Below are 14292 nucleotides of genomic sequence, written 5' to 3' on the forward strand. Positions count from 1 at the left end.
TGAAAGTACCATCATAGGCATATATCATATAATTTGGATAGCGAAATTGAGGCAAGCCATCATGTGAAGAAGGTTTATGGTAAGAATGTGGCTGTTCTCTGATTTTTTCCTGTACACTATTCTTAGTTTGTCAAGCTCCCATTCACGACAGAGGGGTCAGTTAATTAAAGTAACCATATTGTGGCTCAGGCATGGCCTCCAGGTAGTGAAACCAATTTTAGAATTTTAAGTCCTACCTTCATAATATTAGGTTTGCTGGTGATCAATGCTGGTGAGCCTTCACTGAAGAGTGGCTCAAGGAGCTATCGGAAGACTTCCATTTTGTTGACATAGAAGGTTTCAAGAAAAATTCAAGGTACATTAAGTCAGAGATGCCAGTCAGTTTCACTCAAAAAACCTGAAACTGGTCAGAAAATCTGAAAAAGCGTGTGAATGCAGGCCAAAAAGCCCCAAAACAGGCTGAAAATAAATAAAAACGTGGGAATTTGAACTCACAAAAATCTCTGATTAAGGTATGTAGTGACCATGCTCAAGAGAGAGATAGAAAGAATTTGGCTAGTACTCTTTCAAGTACCTTGTTCTACGAACTTATTGACCGCCCCTCGTAATTTAGAATATTTTATCATGGCAATTAACCACCTGAAAATTCACAATAAGTAAAATATTTTGAAATTTAAACTTAACATCAATAAGGTTAATATGAGACCATCCAAAACAGATGGGCCGAAAAGACCATCAAACAGAAACATTTAAAACATAAGATTTTTAAGGCTTTAAATTTTGTTGCCCTTTTGGCTCTGATTGGTTGGCTTTTTCCTACTTTGGGCAGAATCCCCAAAGCATCATTTTTGCCTAATTATTGTGTGTTCGTGTTTAGAGGTTAAGATCTCTGCATTCGGTTATTTGGAGGACATTGGGGAAAATCATTTTGCCTTTGGAACCAAGGGATATTCTGAGGTCCAAAGCAAAATATTTAAATTTTTCCCAATGCCCGACATATTACCAATGCAAAGTTATTAACCTCATCTACAACCGTCAGTTTCATCTCCACTTTACAAAATAACACACAATAACGTCAATTTTCCTCAAAAGTTTGTAAAAATAAACAATGTTTACATTTTGCTGTTCCAGAAATCGAACAGGCTAAAACAGGATGACCAATAACAGAAGTGCGAATCTGTGCAAATAAGGTCCCGCACAATCCAAATATGGTGGCCATCGCTCAACACACAACACGGCGTGCATAGAAGTTACTAGTATTTACGCTGGAACAGTTACGCATTTTGCAGTTAATTGTGAGATATTAATGACCTCGATTTGCATTTGCATTTTTACAAATAATAAAATATGATTGGATTGCACGCATCGCGTATATTCATGAATATTTTATGTTTGTTTGTTTACTTGCTTGTTGATAGATTAATAGAACCATATCTCATAGCAATACAGTAAATAATCAACAAATCCCTGATAACATTGGTTATTTTTTGTTACTTTGCTTGTAATGCTGATAGGTTAATCGGACCATATCTCATAAATGACTTTCTAGCCCAGTTGTGTTGCAGAGTCACATAGTCTGAATACAATTGCAACTGTTTGTAACATAAGTAAAAACAAAGTTGTATTGCTCTTTTCCGACTGACCCAAAAATTGGAAAAAGTAGGGTCGCATTTTATTTTTACATTGAGTTTTCATATTTTTGGTATAAAATTCACAAAAGGGTTTATTTGGGGGGAGGTGCAGAGGGCTAAAACTAAAAAGTGGACCTTTTGTAAATTTTTCCTTTGAACAGGGCTGATTTCAACATTTTGACCAAAAAAAGACCTCTTTATTCTGATTGGCAAGGGGGGACAGGGGGGGCATTGCAACCCACCCTCAAATATTTTCAAAAGAAAGCATAAGAAAGTGATGACTTGAGCCCTTGAAGACCCTTGTGATCCATGCATATATCATGAATGGTCAGTTACACTGCTGTGATCAATACATTTTTCTATATCTTAGAACTTTATCCTAAAAATTCATTGTCACCTTGAGCTACTAGTAGAATAGTAATACCATGAATTACATAAATAAATTTAAAAAGAATGATAATTCAATTTAGCATCAGCTTACACAGATATCTGGCAACACAGCACTTCCTATTATGTATTGTTAGCATGTCTGTTCATTACCGTGGTAACAGTGATGAATTTGGTGGATTTTCCTTGGTGACGCTTCGCTTTTTTTCAATGTTGCTGGAGCGTGGCTATGCATTTCGGAACTAAAAATGTAAAATGGTAATTCTCATGGAAGTGGTCTGGTCTAGATTAAATTCAGTTTTGGCTTTCAGCAAATCTTTCTGTCTGCTTGCTTGCTTAATGTACACAATACTGCAACTTTCCAAACATAGAAAGCAGATCCATCCACCAAATAAATAAATATTAGTCTATCCATATTATGTTTCATTTTCCGAGTTTACTTTTTTACTTTGGTACAAAGCTCAGATTTCACTGTCGTAACAGACCACACTTACAGTGGGAGAGGGAGATAAATTTGGGATGATAAAAATGTAGATTTCTGGTCAATAATCCATTTTTGGATGCTCTTTCCCCTCTATTAACAGGGCAAAATTCTCAGTGACCTAGCTTTAACTCCCACGGAATGTGGAGGCTGGTTCCGCACCTGTTTACAGTGCTCCATGTGAACCACCCTGCCATTCAACCTACAGGACCATAGCCTCAAGCAAAACAAAATGATAATAATAGATTTGCAACAAAAGTATCTGGTACGGAAAGAAAATACAATTTACTGGTAACAAAGGCAATCACAGACTAGCAAATCCTTAAATCCATACCGATTGCCAAGTACTATTAATTCAATAGAAATAAGTAAAAATTGTCTGTGAAATTGATTTGTCAGAAGATTAAGTTTGCCACATTAACAAGGAAGTGTGGTGATTCATCTGAAAGAACTTGTATGATTCAAGTTCAGGGTAGTGGTAATTTCATTTCCAAAATGGGTTTGTAAAGCTTATACCCTAGCTCTAATTAGAGCCACAGCAAAAATACTACCAGTCATGTAGCACATTGGTATAGCATCGCAGAGGGTACATGCCTCCAATTGAAGTGAAAATTTTGCAAAAATCCCATCAAAAATGACCAGTCCTCAATCAGGCTCAGTGGTGTCCATAGGTTTTCAAAAGTGGGGGCACAGGTCTGGATTCAACACAACTGACAGGGGGCACAAGCCCTGTCCCCCTGTACATGCCACTGGTAGTGCCCCCTGCAATCCATTGACTCATGAGCACTACGCTTCTGAAGTAGCAACATAGCCAGTAGTAACCAGACTGAGCCGAGATACGGAGATTACAACTCAGGTTACGCTCTAGCAATTTGAGGCACATTGCGATAGGAGGGACCTGTGCCAGATCTATCTCTATCCCACCAATGCTTCCACTTACCTATCAATTAGTTCACCATCACCTGACACCTGTCCATTGGTGTGCACAAGTGGAGTAACCTAGATAAATCAGATGGACAGCAAACTTATTTCATGCCATGTAGCTTTCATTTTGCATGTTTCTAAGTACTGCAAATGAAATGCACTAATGGTAAGATGTCAACCCAGTATATTTCTAACTTTCTCACCTCACCTCCAAAAGGCTCCAATACTTCACAGCACCACACACCATCTTGCATTACCCAGAAACTAGGTGCTCAGTAGAAAAATATCGATTGAAATGAGACAGACTCAATAAATCCAATTAGTTGAATATGTTGTGCTGAAAGTCAGTTTTAATTGTACCAGCACAAATGAACTTACATTTGAGTATCTTCAACACCCAACAAAATTATACAAAAATGCACATATTTTTGTCTTTTCGAATTGCCATGGTTATATAAAACTCAAGATGAAATAAAATGCTATTCAAATAGTTGGACATTATCCCTGATATCATCAAGAGTTTCTCTTTGCTTTTCTATTCTTTGCCGTCTTGTTACTATTGGCAAAAATGTTTTACATAAGTCTTGTCTTACTCATCTGTAGCAGGTTCTTATGTCTCTTTACTTATTTATTTTTATATTAGTAACTTTGTAAAGCAGTGGCGCCTCGGCTCACTGTAATAGCTAATTCCCGGACTGCGATTACTGAATAGGGTGCAACTCTACTAGTCTTATTACAAGACTGCCCTACCCCAATCTTAATCCTTAACCCTAAACGAGGACTGGACTCAAGTCTAGCAAGTTGCACCCCATTCGGTAATTGTACCTTATTCCCTAAATTTCCCCGATTAGGTGCAGCATTTCCCTTGACTGACTGACAAAAATGGGGGGCATGTGCCCCCTTTGTGTATGCCACTGTTGTAAAAAATGAAATGAATATGCAGTGTAACTCGGTGTATGAATAGCATTGCAAAAATGCAATTTGCAAATGCATCACCTGTGTTCGAGTTTTTATCACAAAAAATTTTCCAACTCGGTAATTGATTATAGATTTTGACCTTGGCGTCTGACCCTGGTTTGTTGTTTGTTTATTTGTCTGTTTATTGTAGTGAAATCATGGTTCTGTCTGTGATATCATGCAAATCTGCTCTTTTTTGTCCTTTCAATTACTTTTGCACTGAAATGAACCAAATTAAAATATCATTGTATGAAAATCTTTCACAATCTTTTCAGAGGTAACGGAAAGTTGCCAATAAAGTCAGCTATAAATTGGACACAGAGTTTTATGTGAATTGTAATTACCACTTCCATTTCATTTTCTCAAGTTGATATTGACTGTTTAGTCATCCTTGAAATTAACACTGCATAGTTAACAAAAAGATGTACTCTGCTGCCCTTCAAAATCAGATTCTTAAAATTGTTGACCTTTTTATATCTTTTGAGTGTCACCTACATAATATGGATAGACTAATATTTATTTTCTCCTCTCAATAATATCTTTTTATTGACCCTTCAGATTTTGTCATTTTTCAAAATCAGATTGTGAATGTGTGACTTAATTTCCAAATACTGTTACCGTACTCTATCTAGTAGAACCCCTGTAATTAACAGTCATTTCAAGGGGTTGCTTATTATGTTATGTCCTATATTCATATATACCCATATCAATAGTTCACAACCATTAAACTCAATGTCACAATGGGTTACCTGTAATGGGCTATTCCAGTTGATGATACCCCCCCCCCCCTTTGAAAGACATGACCTTAATCTTCCACACAAGAAGTGTGAATTTCAAATAAAGTTACCTGAATGAGTAACCCCATTTGAAATCTACACCACTGTGTGGGAGATTAAGGTCATGTCTGCCATAGCGGGGTGTTTAGATTGCAACTGGAATAACCTAATGTTGTGAAGAATTGTGTACCTAATTACATGCTAAATGTACAATAAAATGTGGCATCAGCCTAGTATTAGCTTAGCAGTTTGTATATAATTTCTTAATGTAACAATCTGCAGTAGAGAACAGTTTGTTTAACAAAACAAATAGGGTCTTCCATGGTGACTTTCTTTATATTGCTATCTTTCACTAGACCTGCCATGTTAATGTTGCTTTTCTTAATGTTGCTATCTTCAGTAGATAGCACTTTGCCTAGCAAAACACATAGGGCTAATCATGTTGTCTAAATATAATTTTCTATCTTTACAGCAGTTTGTTCAGCAAAACACATATAGGTCCTACCATGTTGAATTTCTAAATGTTGCTATCTTCAGTAGATAGCACTTTGCTTAGCAAATTACATAGGACCAACCATGCTGATTGTCTAATTATAATTTACTATCTTCAGTAGATAGCAGTTTGCTTAGCAAAATACACAGGTCCAACCATGTTGATTGTCTAAATATAATTTGTTATCTTCAGTAGATAGCAGTGTACTGATAAAATACATAGGACCTACCATGTTGTTTTTCTAAATATTGCTATCTTCAGTAGATAGTAGTTTGCTTACCAAAACACATACACTGCAAAAACTTGGGTGTTAAAAGTAACACAGGTTGGATTCAATAGAGGACCGCACCCAAGGGTGTTATGTTTTACACTCTTGGTGTCATTTTGACACCTTGACGGTATAACAATAAAGTGTTAAAAAACAACATCCCTGTGTGCGGTTCTCTATTGACTCCAACCGGTGTTACTTTCAACACCCTAGTTTTTGCAGTGTAGGGCCAATCACATTTGCTTAGCAAAACACACAGGTCCAACCATGTTGATTGTCTCAATATAATTTACTATCTTCAGTAGATAGCAGTTTGCTTAGCAAAACACACAGGTCCAACCATGTTGATTGTCTAAATATAATTTACTATCTTCAGTAGATAGCAGTTTGCTTAGCAAAACACACAGGTCCAACCATGTTGATTGTCTAAATATAATTTACTATCTTCAGTAGATAGCAGTTTGCTTAGCAAAACACACAGGTCCAACCATGTTGACTGTCTAAATATTGTTATCTTCAGTAGATAGCAGTTTGCTTAGCAAAACACACAGGTCCAACCATGTTGATTGTCTAAATAAAATTTACTATCTTCAGTAGATAGCAGTTTGCTTAGCAAAACACACAGGTCCAACCATGTTGACTGTCTAATTATAATTTACTATCTTCAGTAGATAGCAGTTTGTTTAGCAAAACACGCAGGTCCAACCATGTTGATTGTCTAAATATAATTTACTATCTTCAGTAGATAGCAGTTTGCTTAGCAAAACACACAGGTCCAACCATGTTGACTGTCTAAATATTGCTATCTTCATTCAGTAGATAGCAGTTTGCTTAGCAAAACACATAGGGCCTACCATGTTGATTGTATAAATATTGCTTTCTTCAATAGACAGCAGTTTGCTAAAACACATAGGGCCTACCACGTTAATTGTCTAAATATTGCTATCTTCAGTAGATAGCACTTTGCTTAACAAACAAAAGGACCCACCATGTTGATTTTCTTTATGTTGCTGTCTTCAGTAAATAATATTTGTTTAGCAAAACACATTGCTAAACAGTACACATAGGGCCTACTATACTTATTTTCTAAATGTTGCTATCTGCAGTATATAGCAATTTCCTATAATAGCAAAACTAAGACAAACATGTAAGACCTAAATTATTTACTCTTTCAATTTTTTAATTACCAAATTAAGAAAGCTAGCAAGTCATGGGAAATGGCATTCTAAAACATATTTTCTTTTGTTTTGCTCTTACACGTTGCCACAATTTTGTTAAATTTCCATTTCCTACTAATTTGAATTGTGTAAAAACCAGAAATTAATCAAAATGAATGTATCATAGCTTTCATGGCACTGCAAATTACATTTGATAGATTATGTTATCCTCATCTATTGCTGTGTATGATACATCTCTAATAATATTTTACTAGTCTTTGTTCACATAAAACAATTAGCCTACCATGGCCTACATTCACACATAAGTTCAATATTGATGAACTCTGTGAGTATCTGGGTCAGCAGCCAGGAGCCATGATGGATAAATATAAAAAGGACAGTGTTCCATGTTATGATATTATTGCATTAATATGTATCCAATTTTGCAATGATGTTTCTATTTAATTTCCCAATTTTTGAAAACCCTGGGGATAACATCCCAGCTACTACATTTAGTTTTACAGAATTTACAGAAAACATTTAAATGTCAGGTTATATAAAGGGTATGAAACATTTTTAATAACATAAACAGGGCTGTCAACTCTCACGCATTGGCCTGTGAGTCTCACGCATTGGGTCACTTTCTCACGGTCTCACGCCAAGGTAGTATAATCTCACGCCTAGGTAGTAAATCTCACGCAAAAAGCTGGAAAATGAGTAAAATCTCTCGCATCGTCATGAATAATTTGTTGCTTCTACCCCCCACTTTTCACATTCCCGAGCATCGTGGCTCAAATAATCATGGTACAAAATGAACATTGGAGTCGGCAAATCCCGGTACGCCTCTGTCTCATGCCAAGCAATTCCAAAAAGTTGACAGCCCTGCATAAACATTTTTAAAACATTCTAACACAGTGTTATTTGAGTGTTAACAAAATAATTTTACCAAACTGTTTGCCAAAAAATATTTTACAGTAACATTAATTGGCAACACGTTGTTGTCATGTTTTTTCATATGAGACATTTGAAAATGTGTTTTGACCAAAACCTGAACATATTTATACTGTAGTTTATAACCTGTTTATAACATTTTTGTGTTTCTGTTTGCTGGGTTCTGCATACATTTGTAACTGCATCATCTATCTAATGTGAAACTTGTAACTGCATCATCTATCTAATGTGAAACTTGTAACTGCATCATCTATCTAATGTAAAATTTAGTGTGGTAAAAAAAACCCCAATATTACCAAATTTCAAAAATTGAAAAGCCTGTTTCAAATTGGTTTTGCACATTCATAAGGAACAGTAAGTATTTGGTGTAAAAATACTGAAAGAGAATGCAAAATAAAAATGTGGTGCCAGTTTTGAAATTAAATGGTCAAAATTATAAAGTTGATCATTACCATATTATTATTTACTGATTATAATAAAGCCAAATGTAATTTTTATTTCAATGTCTTGTCAACCTTTTGTACATAAACCTGGTTAATAAGATAAATGTTTACTTTCTTAATACACCACTGACTTGTAGATTTGTTCATAAAACTATAAATCATAATAAGCTTATTCAGAATGAGTGTTAACAAAATAATTTTACAAAACTGACATAACATTATGTACATGTATGTTTTTTTTTTTTTTTATATGAGACATTTGCAAAATGTGTTCATGACCTTTATGTAGCCCGACAGAAGTATTCAGAAATACTACATCAACATTAAATTGGACAATCAAACATATGAAAACTGCAGTACAGTACAAAAATAATGAAATAAAAACAATACACATGATCTATTCTACACTCACTGCTACTTGGTTACCCACATGGCATAATATCAACAAAATATTGCCTGACTCTAAACAGAGTTGTACAACCTATATACATGCTCACTAAGCATATCCGTGTCAGAATTTGTCTCTACGTTAGAAATAAATCTATGAATAGTTGTCAGGATTAGTCTTTGAATATCAAGTAAAACCACTAATTATTATGACTGACAAATTATCCTGTACACTCACCTTGATATTGCCAAAATTTAAATCACAGAATCTGCCTACACGTCCTTGTTGGGTCCCGCGTATCACCACGTTGCTGGCGGCACGATCATAGAATCGTCCTGGCTCCTGAGAGACCAGACTGACTGAAAGATGCATGGATTCACCAGATGGGGGAATTCAAAATCCTTGTGTGTTCAGTGTCTGAAAACGATGCAAATAATCGACATGGGTATTTAAAATTTTAGGAATTTTGACTGGGTAAACTAATAACTAGCTGGTCTGTAATTGTGTCGTGAAAAAAAAACTGCCTGAAGGCTGAGTTATATAAATTGGCTTCACAGTTCAGTAAGCGCACAATATCACACCACGTATAGTTAGGCCTACGTAGTAACACACAAAATATTATAGGATTGTTGCATTGAGCAAGGGAGAGAGAGTGAGTGTGTTTGGTAGCTGTCTAGTGCTAGTTGAATGTCTAGTTCAACCAAATCACTCATCAATCTAAGCTAGTTATGAGATGACTTCAGATGAGATAATATTGACATCAAATGTGTGGTGATATACAGCTTGGGTGCATGGACAAATAAAATAGAACTTATCAAGTCACACAGTCTGAGTTAGGGAGCTACTGCTTGGTGGAAATCACATAAATTAGTGCTATGGATTAAATTTTGCTGGATACTTTTTAGCTGGAGGTTTATTTATGAAATGAAACATTTTGGAGGAACTTGATATTTTCTGGAATTTTTCAGCCTCTGATTTAATGGTTCTAGTAAGGTTGTCACAAGCTGTCCAGGACCAACAAGGTTGATAAAAATCTAGGTTCAATGGATTATACCACAGATGGGTTCTGTTTATAGGCAATATCAAAAAATATTTTTAAAAGGTTACCCAATTGGTGCGGTAAAAATAAGGCAAATTTGGTCTTTGATTGCCTTTGGCAGGGCTCAAAATAATATTTTTGTTTTATGCAAAGGCTATTTTGAACAGACATTTTACAAAATATAGCTCTCATATATTTTTACCATTCACCAAACGGGAGCTACAGGGACTATTTTGAGAAATTAGAAGAAAAATTGCAGCTAGCCCTGCATGCATTTTGAGCCCTAACCTTATGCTGTAGCCTAGCCTAAACTAAAGCCATGATTTCTCCGTGATACGGAAAAACAGAAAAATTCACGGAATTCGGGGTTTGCTCACGGAAATTTGAAAATGCCACAAAGTAGTGAAAATCTGTGTAAAATGTCTAACTTTTGTGTTGATAGGCAAAAAAGAACAACAAAGAAAAGTGATAATTTAGCAGTAATCAACCATTAAACAATCCATTCTAGCATTTATTCTAGGTCTACGATGCAAGATTCTGTCCGATACAGCTATCGGAAGTACACACAAGACAATTGATGATGCTTAATTTTAATGGGGATGTTGAGGGGAGACTACGGTAAAAAGGTACATATAATTATGTAAGACAAATTACACTTTTAAAAACATGCTTGTATGGGAATGTATACACTTAACACTTTTCAGTGCTTTATAATGTAAAACGGAAAATCACGGAATCGTCCAATTTGTAACACGGAATTTAAATTTTGTAACACGGCAAAATCATGGCTTTAGCCTAAACCTAGTTAGTCCTCTAAGAATTTGTAACTTATGTGCCAGCAAAACCAAGACTGATCACTTTAATAGTATTATCTTATGTAAACCCAAAACATGCTTGTTCCTTTATTTTACAGCTACCATGCGGCCCAGGGGGTTCACTCGCATACAAAAGTGGTACCCATGCTTGTCACAGCATCTCAAAATTTGACCGTAAATGGCATATTTAGCGGTAGCAAATTTCACCCCTTATTAACATAAAATATTAGACATTTTGGCGTTAGACACTAAAACGGACCCCTAAATGGCGTAATGTGTAATGTGTAAAATAAGATAGCAAGCAGTTTGCTAAAGCAAAATACACCTATAGGGTTTAAAATGTTAATTTCCTTAATGTTTCTATTTTCAGCCACACAGCTTCATAGTTTGATTTAGATTTCACAATGCACACAAAGACACATTAGTTTTATCTATAGTACATGATCTGATTCTTTTCAGTGGTTTGTCCCAATAACCCACATAATGTTAGATAAGAATCTTGTCTTATCGTTGTTTATTCATCACTGATCTAATTACTAATTCTTATTTACTATTTAAATGTTCAGCTGCACTTTTCATGTCAAACTGGTAAAAAAAACCTTAACCAATGTAGGCCTATGGCATAATTTAGTGGATGAGTATAAAAAAATGGCATATCACACATTTGTGTATTTAAAATGAAAACTTTTTGTGTATTAGTGTTTGATACAAGACATAACAATTTCACTGCTTAAAAGGTTGATTTCTTTTATATTTTCACCAAATTTGGGCTATACAGTTTTTATACTCAGATATAGTAATCACAAATTTGGTTTACAAACATCAGAAGGCTGAGTGAAGGCACAGCTCCCTCCCCAATTTTGTTCTCCACTCCAGGAATCACACCCAGTTGGGTGAAATCAAGTCTTTTAACTACCGTATTTTGTTCCATTAACCGCCCAGGGTGCTTAACAAAGTCATTTTGTGTGGGCGCTTATTTTTTGGTTTAGGCCTCTAATATGTAAAAAAGGCCCTAAATATTCATCCTTCATCATCAGTATCATATGTTTCAGACCATGATTAAGATTTGCATGGTGCATCTATAGCCCCCATAGTTTGCATTATTTTTGTCCATAGCCTTAACCTGTTCCACTTGTCCCAAAACGAATCCCTACCAAATTTTATTTAATTCGGAGTTTGTCTTATGGGTCCACCACAGGCTTGAAGTCCGAAAATGGGCTTGTCCATTGAAACGTGTAGTAAAGTGAACTTTGCACTCTAAAAAGACACTAATATGCATACGTGTACGGTAACGTATAAATGGAAAGAAGAGGACCATATGAAACTTAACTTTAATACTCTGCTGTGGGATTTGTTTCTTGGATATCCAGATGAGGGTCAAAGGTCAACAGAGTTTAATGTCAACAAAGGTCAACCAAATAAGGTCAAAGGTCAACAATAAACATATGAATGTCATTCAGAGCAAAGTAATAAGTGCATGTTGTGTGAATCATTGCTCTTTTTATCACTCCTTCCAATAAGATCTTGATCAGGGATTCCACACCTCCAGGAAGCGATGATGCAGTAATTTCAGCTAAATTCAAGCAACCTGGCTGGAGCTCTCCACAAAGCCAGGTGGATGGCAAAGCTACTTTACTCAATAAAGATCTGTTTGCTTGAAGCCCAGATTTCACTACCATAAGGTACCATAACAGCCGCTCATCAACTGCCGAAAGTGAGAGAATTTGTTATCTTCGCCACTCTGATCTACAGTTTGTGGTGGTTGACCTGCACTTCAGGTGCTGATGCCCCATGGCATGACCTCAATCTGTTTCACAAGTTGCTCATGAATGTATGAGGCTGTGAATCCAGCCATTTCTTCAAGTGCAATTAATAAAGCTTTGAAGCATCACCTATTTGACAGCAGAGATGGTGCCCCTTGCACTGTTTTAGTGATATAATGCCCACAGATGAGCGACGTGCACTTGCTGATAAAATCCTTGCAGTTGAACCTGCAGTAGACATCTTAGCACCTAAGAAGCAGACTGGATAAGCCTTTGGAAAGCCTGAGTCTCCAACCAACATCACCCCTGCAACATCTCTTGGTGACTTGGTCAATGAGGACTTGTGGTTTACTATCCACATCCTGCAAATAAACACTGACTTCTCACTGATGATGTTGGTACATTGTACATGGTCAAATTCTCCAGCATATCAAGAATCCTTTGCCAACATGGGAGCCATCAATGTTATCAACGACTGTGCAGAACGCGGTGTAAAGCTTAGCGCGGACTTCTTGGATGTAGCAAGAACGGAAAAGCACTACCAAAATACACTATATAAGTTGTTGAACTAAGCCGCAAGAACGAACCAAATCTCCGAAAGCGCAAATCTAACACTAATGATTAAAAGTAGACTCCTAAATTCTAAATGAATGTAATAGTGAGTGCTGAAAATAGCATTTTAGGATTGTAAAACTCTGTTACATAAGGCAGCAAGACTGCAAACATAGCTGCCATTTACAACAAAATATGCAAATGCTTTGGAAATGGTCTAAAATATCTTTAAATTTATGCACTTAGCAGTATTGAGAATACAGCAGCTATAATAAACCACACAAAGTATATGAATCAAAATAGCTGCCGTATGAAATTGTGGCATAGCTTATCATAAATGTTCTGATGGCCGGTGGCCCCATAGGACGAGGTCCGATTTCAATGAAATTTTGTGTGAGGTATTTATTTTGATAGTGGAACACATTTATGCTATGGACAAAAATCAAGGTTAACATTTTAAAAATAGGGGGCTATAGATGCACCCTAATGGCCAGTTAATAAATTACCGGAATATTGTGCAGGTTGCTGGCTGGAAAGTCACTGGGTGGCCGCTTATAGGGGCATGGGTAGTTAATGGGACAAATACAGTACATCATTTGCTTATTCCAATGCACAGTGATTCCAATGCACAAACCTGATTTTTTGCGCAGCGCCTTGGTGCACTACTTAGGACTTACTAATATTAGTACACCAGCCCAAAGCATGTTCGGTGTTGGTAACTTTTGCTGAAAACATATGCATGTGATAATTGACAAAAAATGAAAGAAAAAAGTTCCCCTCTGACAAAAAATGAAAGAGAAAATCTGGAGGCACAGGTAAAGGGGGGGTGCACTTGACTGGCTAATTGGCCTGTTACTTGTTATACCGGAATTCATCATTTTTTTCCTGCTTAGTTCGTTCTACATGAATGTATAAAGAGGGTGGGTGGGGGGGTGTTTGTATATGTATGTAATTGTATTTTAGTAGACAAATTAAGAAACTTAGGCTAAGGTTAAGGGGGTGTTTGTTCAGGCCTTTTTGGCCTTCTGAGCATCTCCTCATTCAAATGTGTTGTTTTGCTGTTATTGTATTGTTGTATTTTGAATGAAATAAAGACTGATATACTTGTATGATGCACTATACGACCCCTGGGAAAGGTGCGTCATGGGTAGGTCATTTACCGTCAAAGGGGTTCACTCTAGCTTTCAAAAGCAACATTTCAAAACTCAAAAGTATGACGAACTGTCCATACTATGCTTTCAATCACAAGTCGAAATAAAGTTTCATT

At 36.2% G+C, this 14292-nt stretch overlaps 2 protein-coding genes across 2 annotated transcripts in view; both read right to left on the reverse strand.

Annotated features, from left to right (window-relative positions):
• LOC140158792 (repulsive guidance molecule A-like) overlaps window positions 1–9276 on the reverse strand; it is a 253981-nt gene extending 244705 nt beyond the window's left edge. Inside the window, exon 1 of the mRNA XM_072182007.1 lies at window positions 9094–9276. The gene's annotated coding sequence lies outside the window, so the exon portion shown is untranslated. The remainder of the gene's footprint in view (window positions 1–9093) is intronic.
• Window positions 1–14292, reverse strand: part of LOC140159457 (uncharacterized) — a 154376-nt gene that overhangs the window by 134594 nt on the left and 5490 nt on the right. Inside the window, exons 3-4 of the mRNA XM_072182939.1 lie at window positions 9094–9215; window positions 3440–3498 (exon numbers count right to left, since the gene is read on the reverse strand). Of these exons, the coding sequence (XP_072039040.1) occupies window positions 3440–3498; window positions 9094–9215 (181 nt within the window). The remainder of the gene's footprint in view (window positions 1–3439; window positions 3499–9093; window positions 9216–14292) is intronic.

Source organism: Amphiura filiformis, chromosome 8, assembly GCF_039555335.1.
Source record: "Amphiura filiformis chromosome 8, Afil_fr2py, whole genome shotgun sequence".
Classification (NCBI taxonomy): domain Eukaryota; kingdom Metazoa; phylum Echinodermata; class Ophiuroidea; order Amphilepidida; family Amphiuridae; genus Amphiura; species Amphiura filiformis.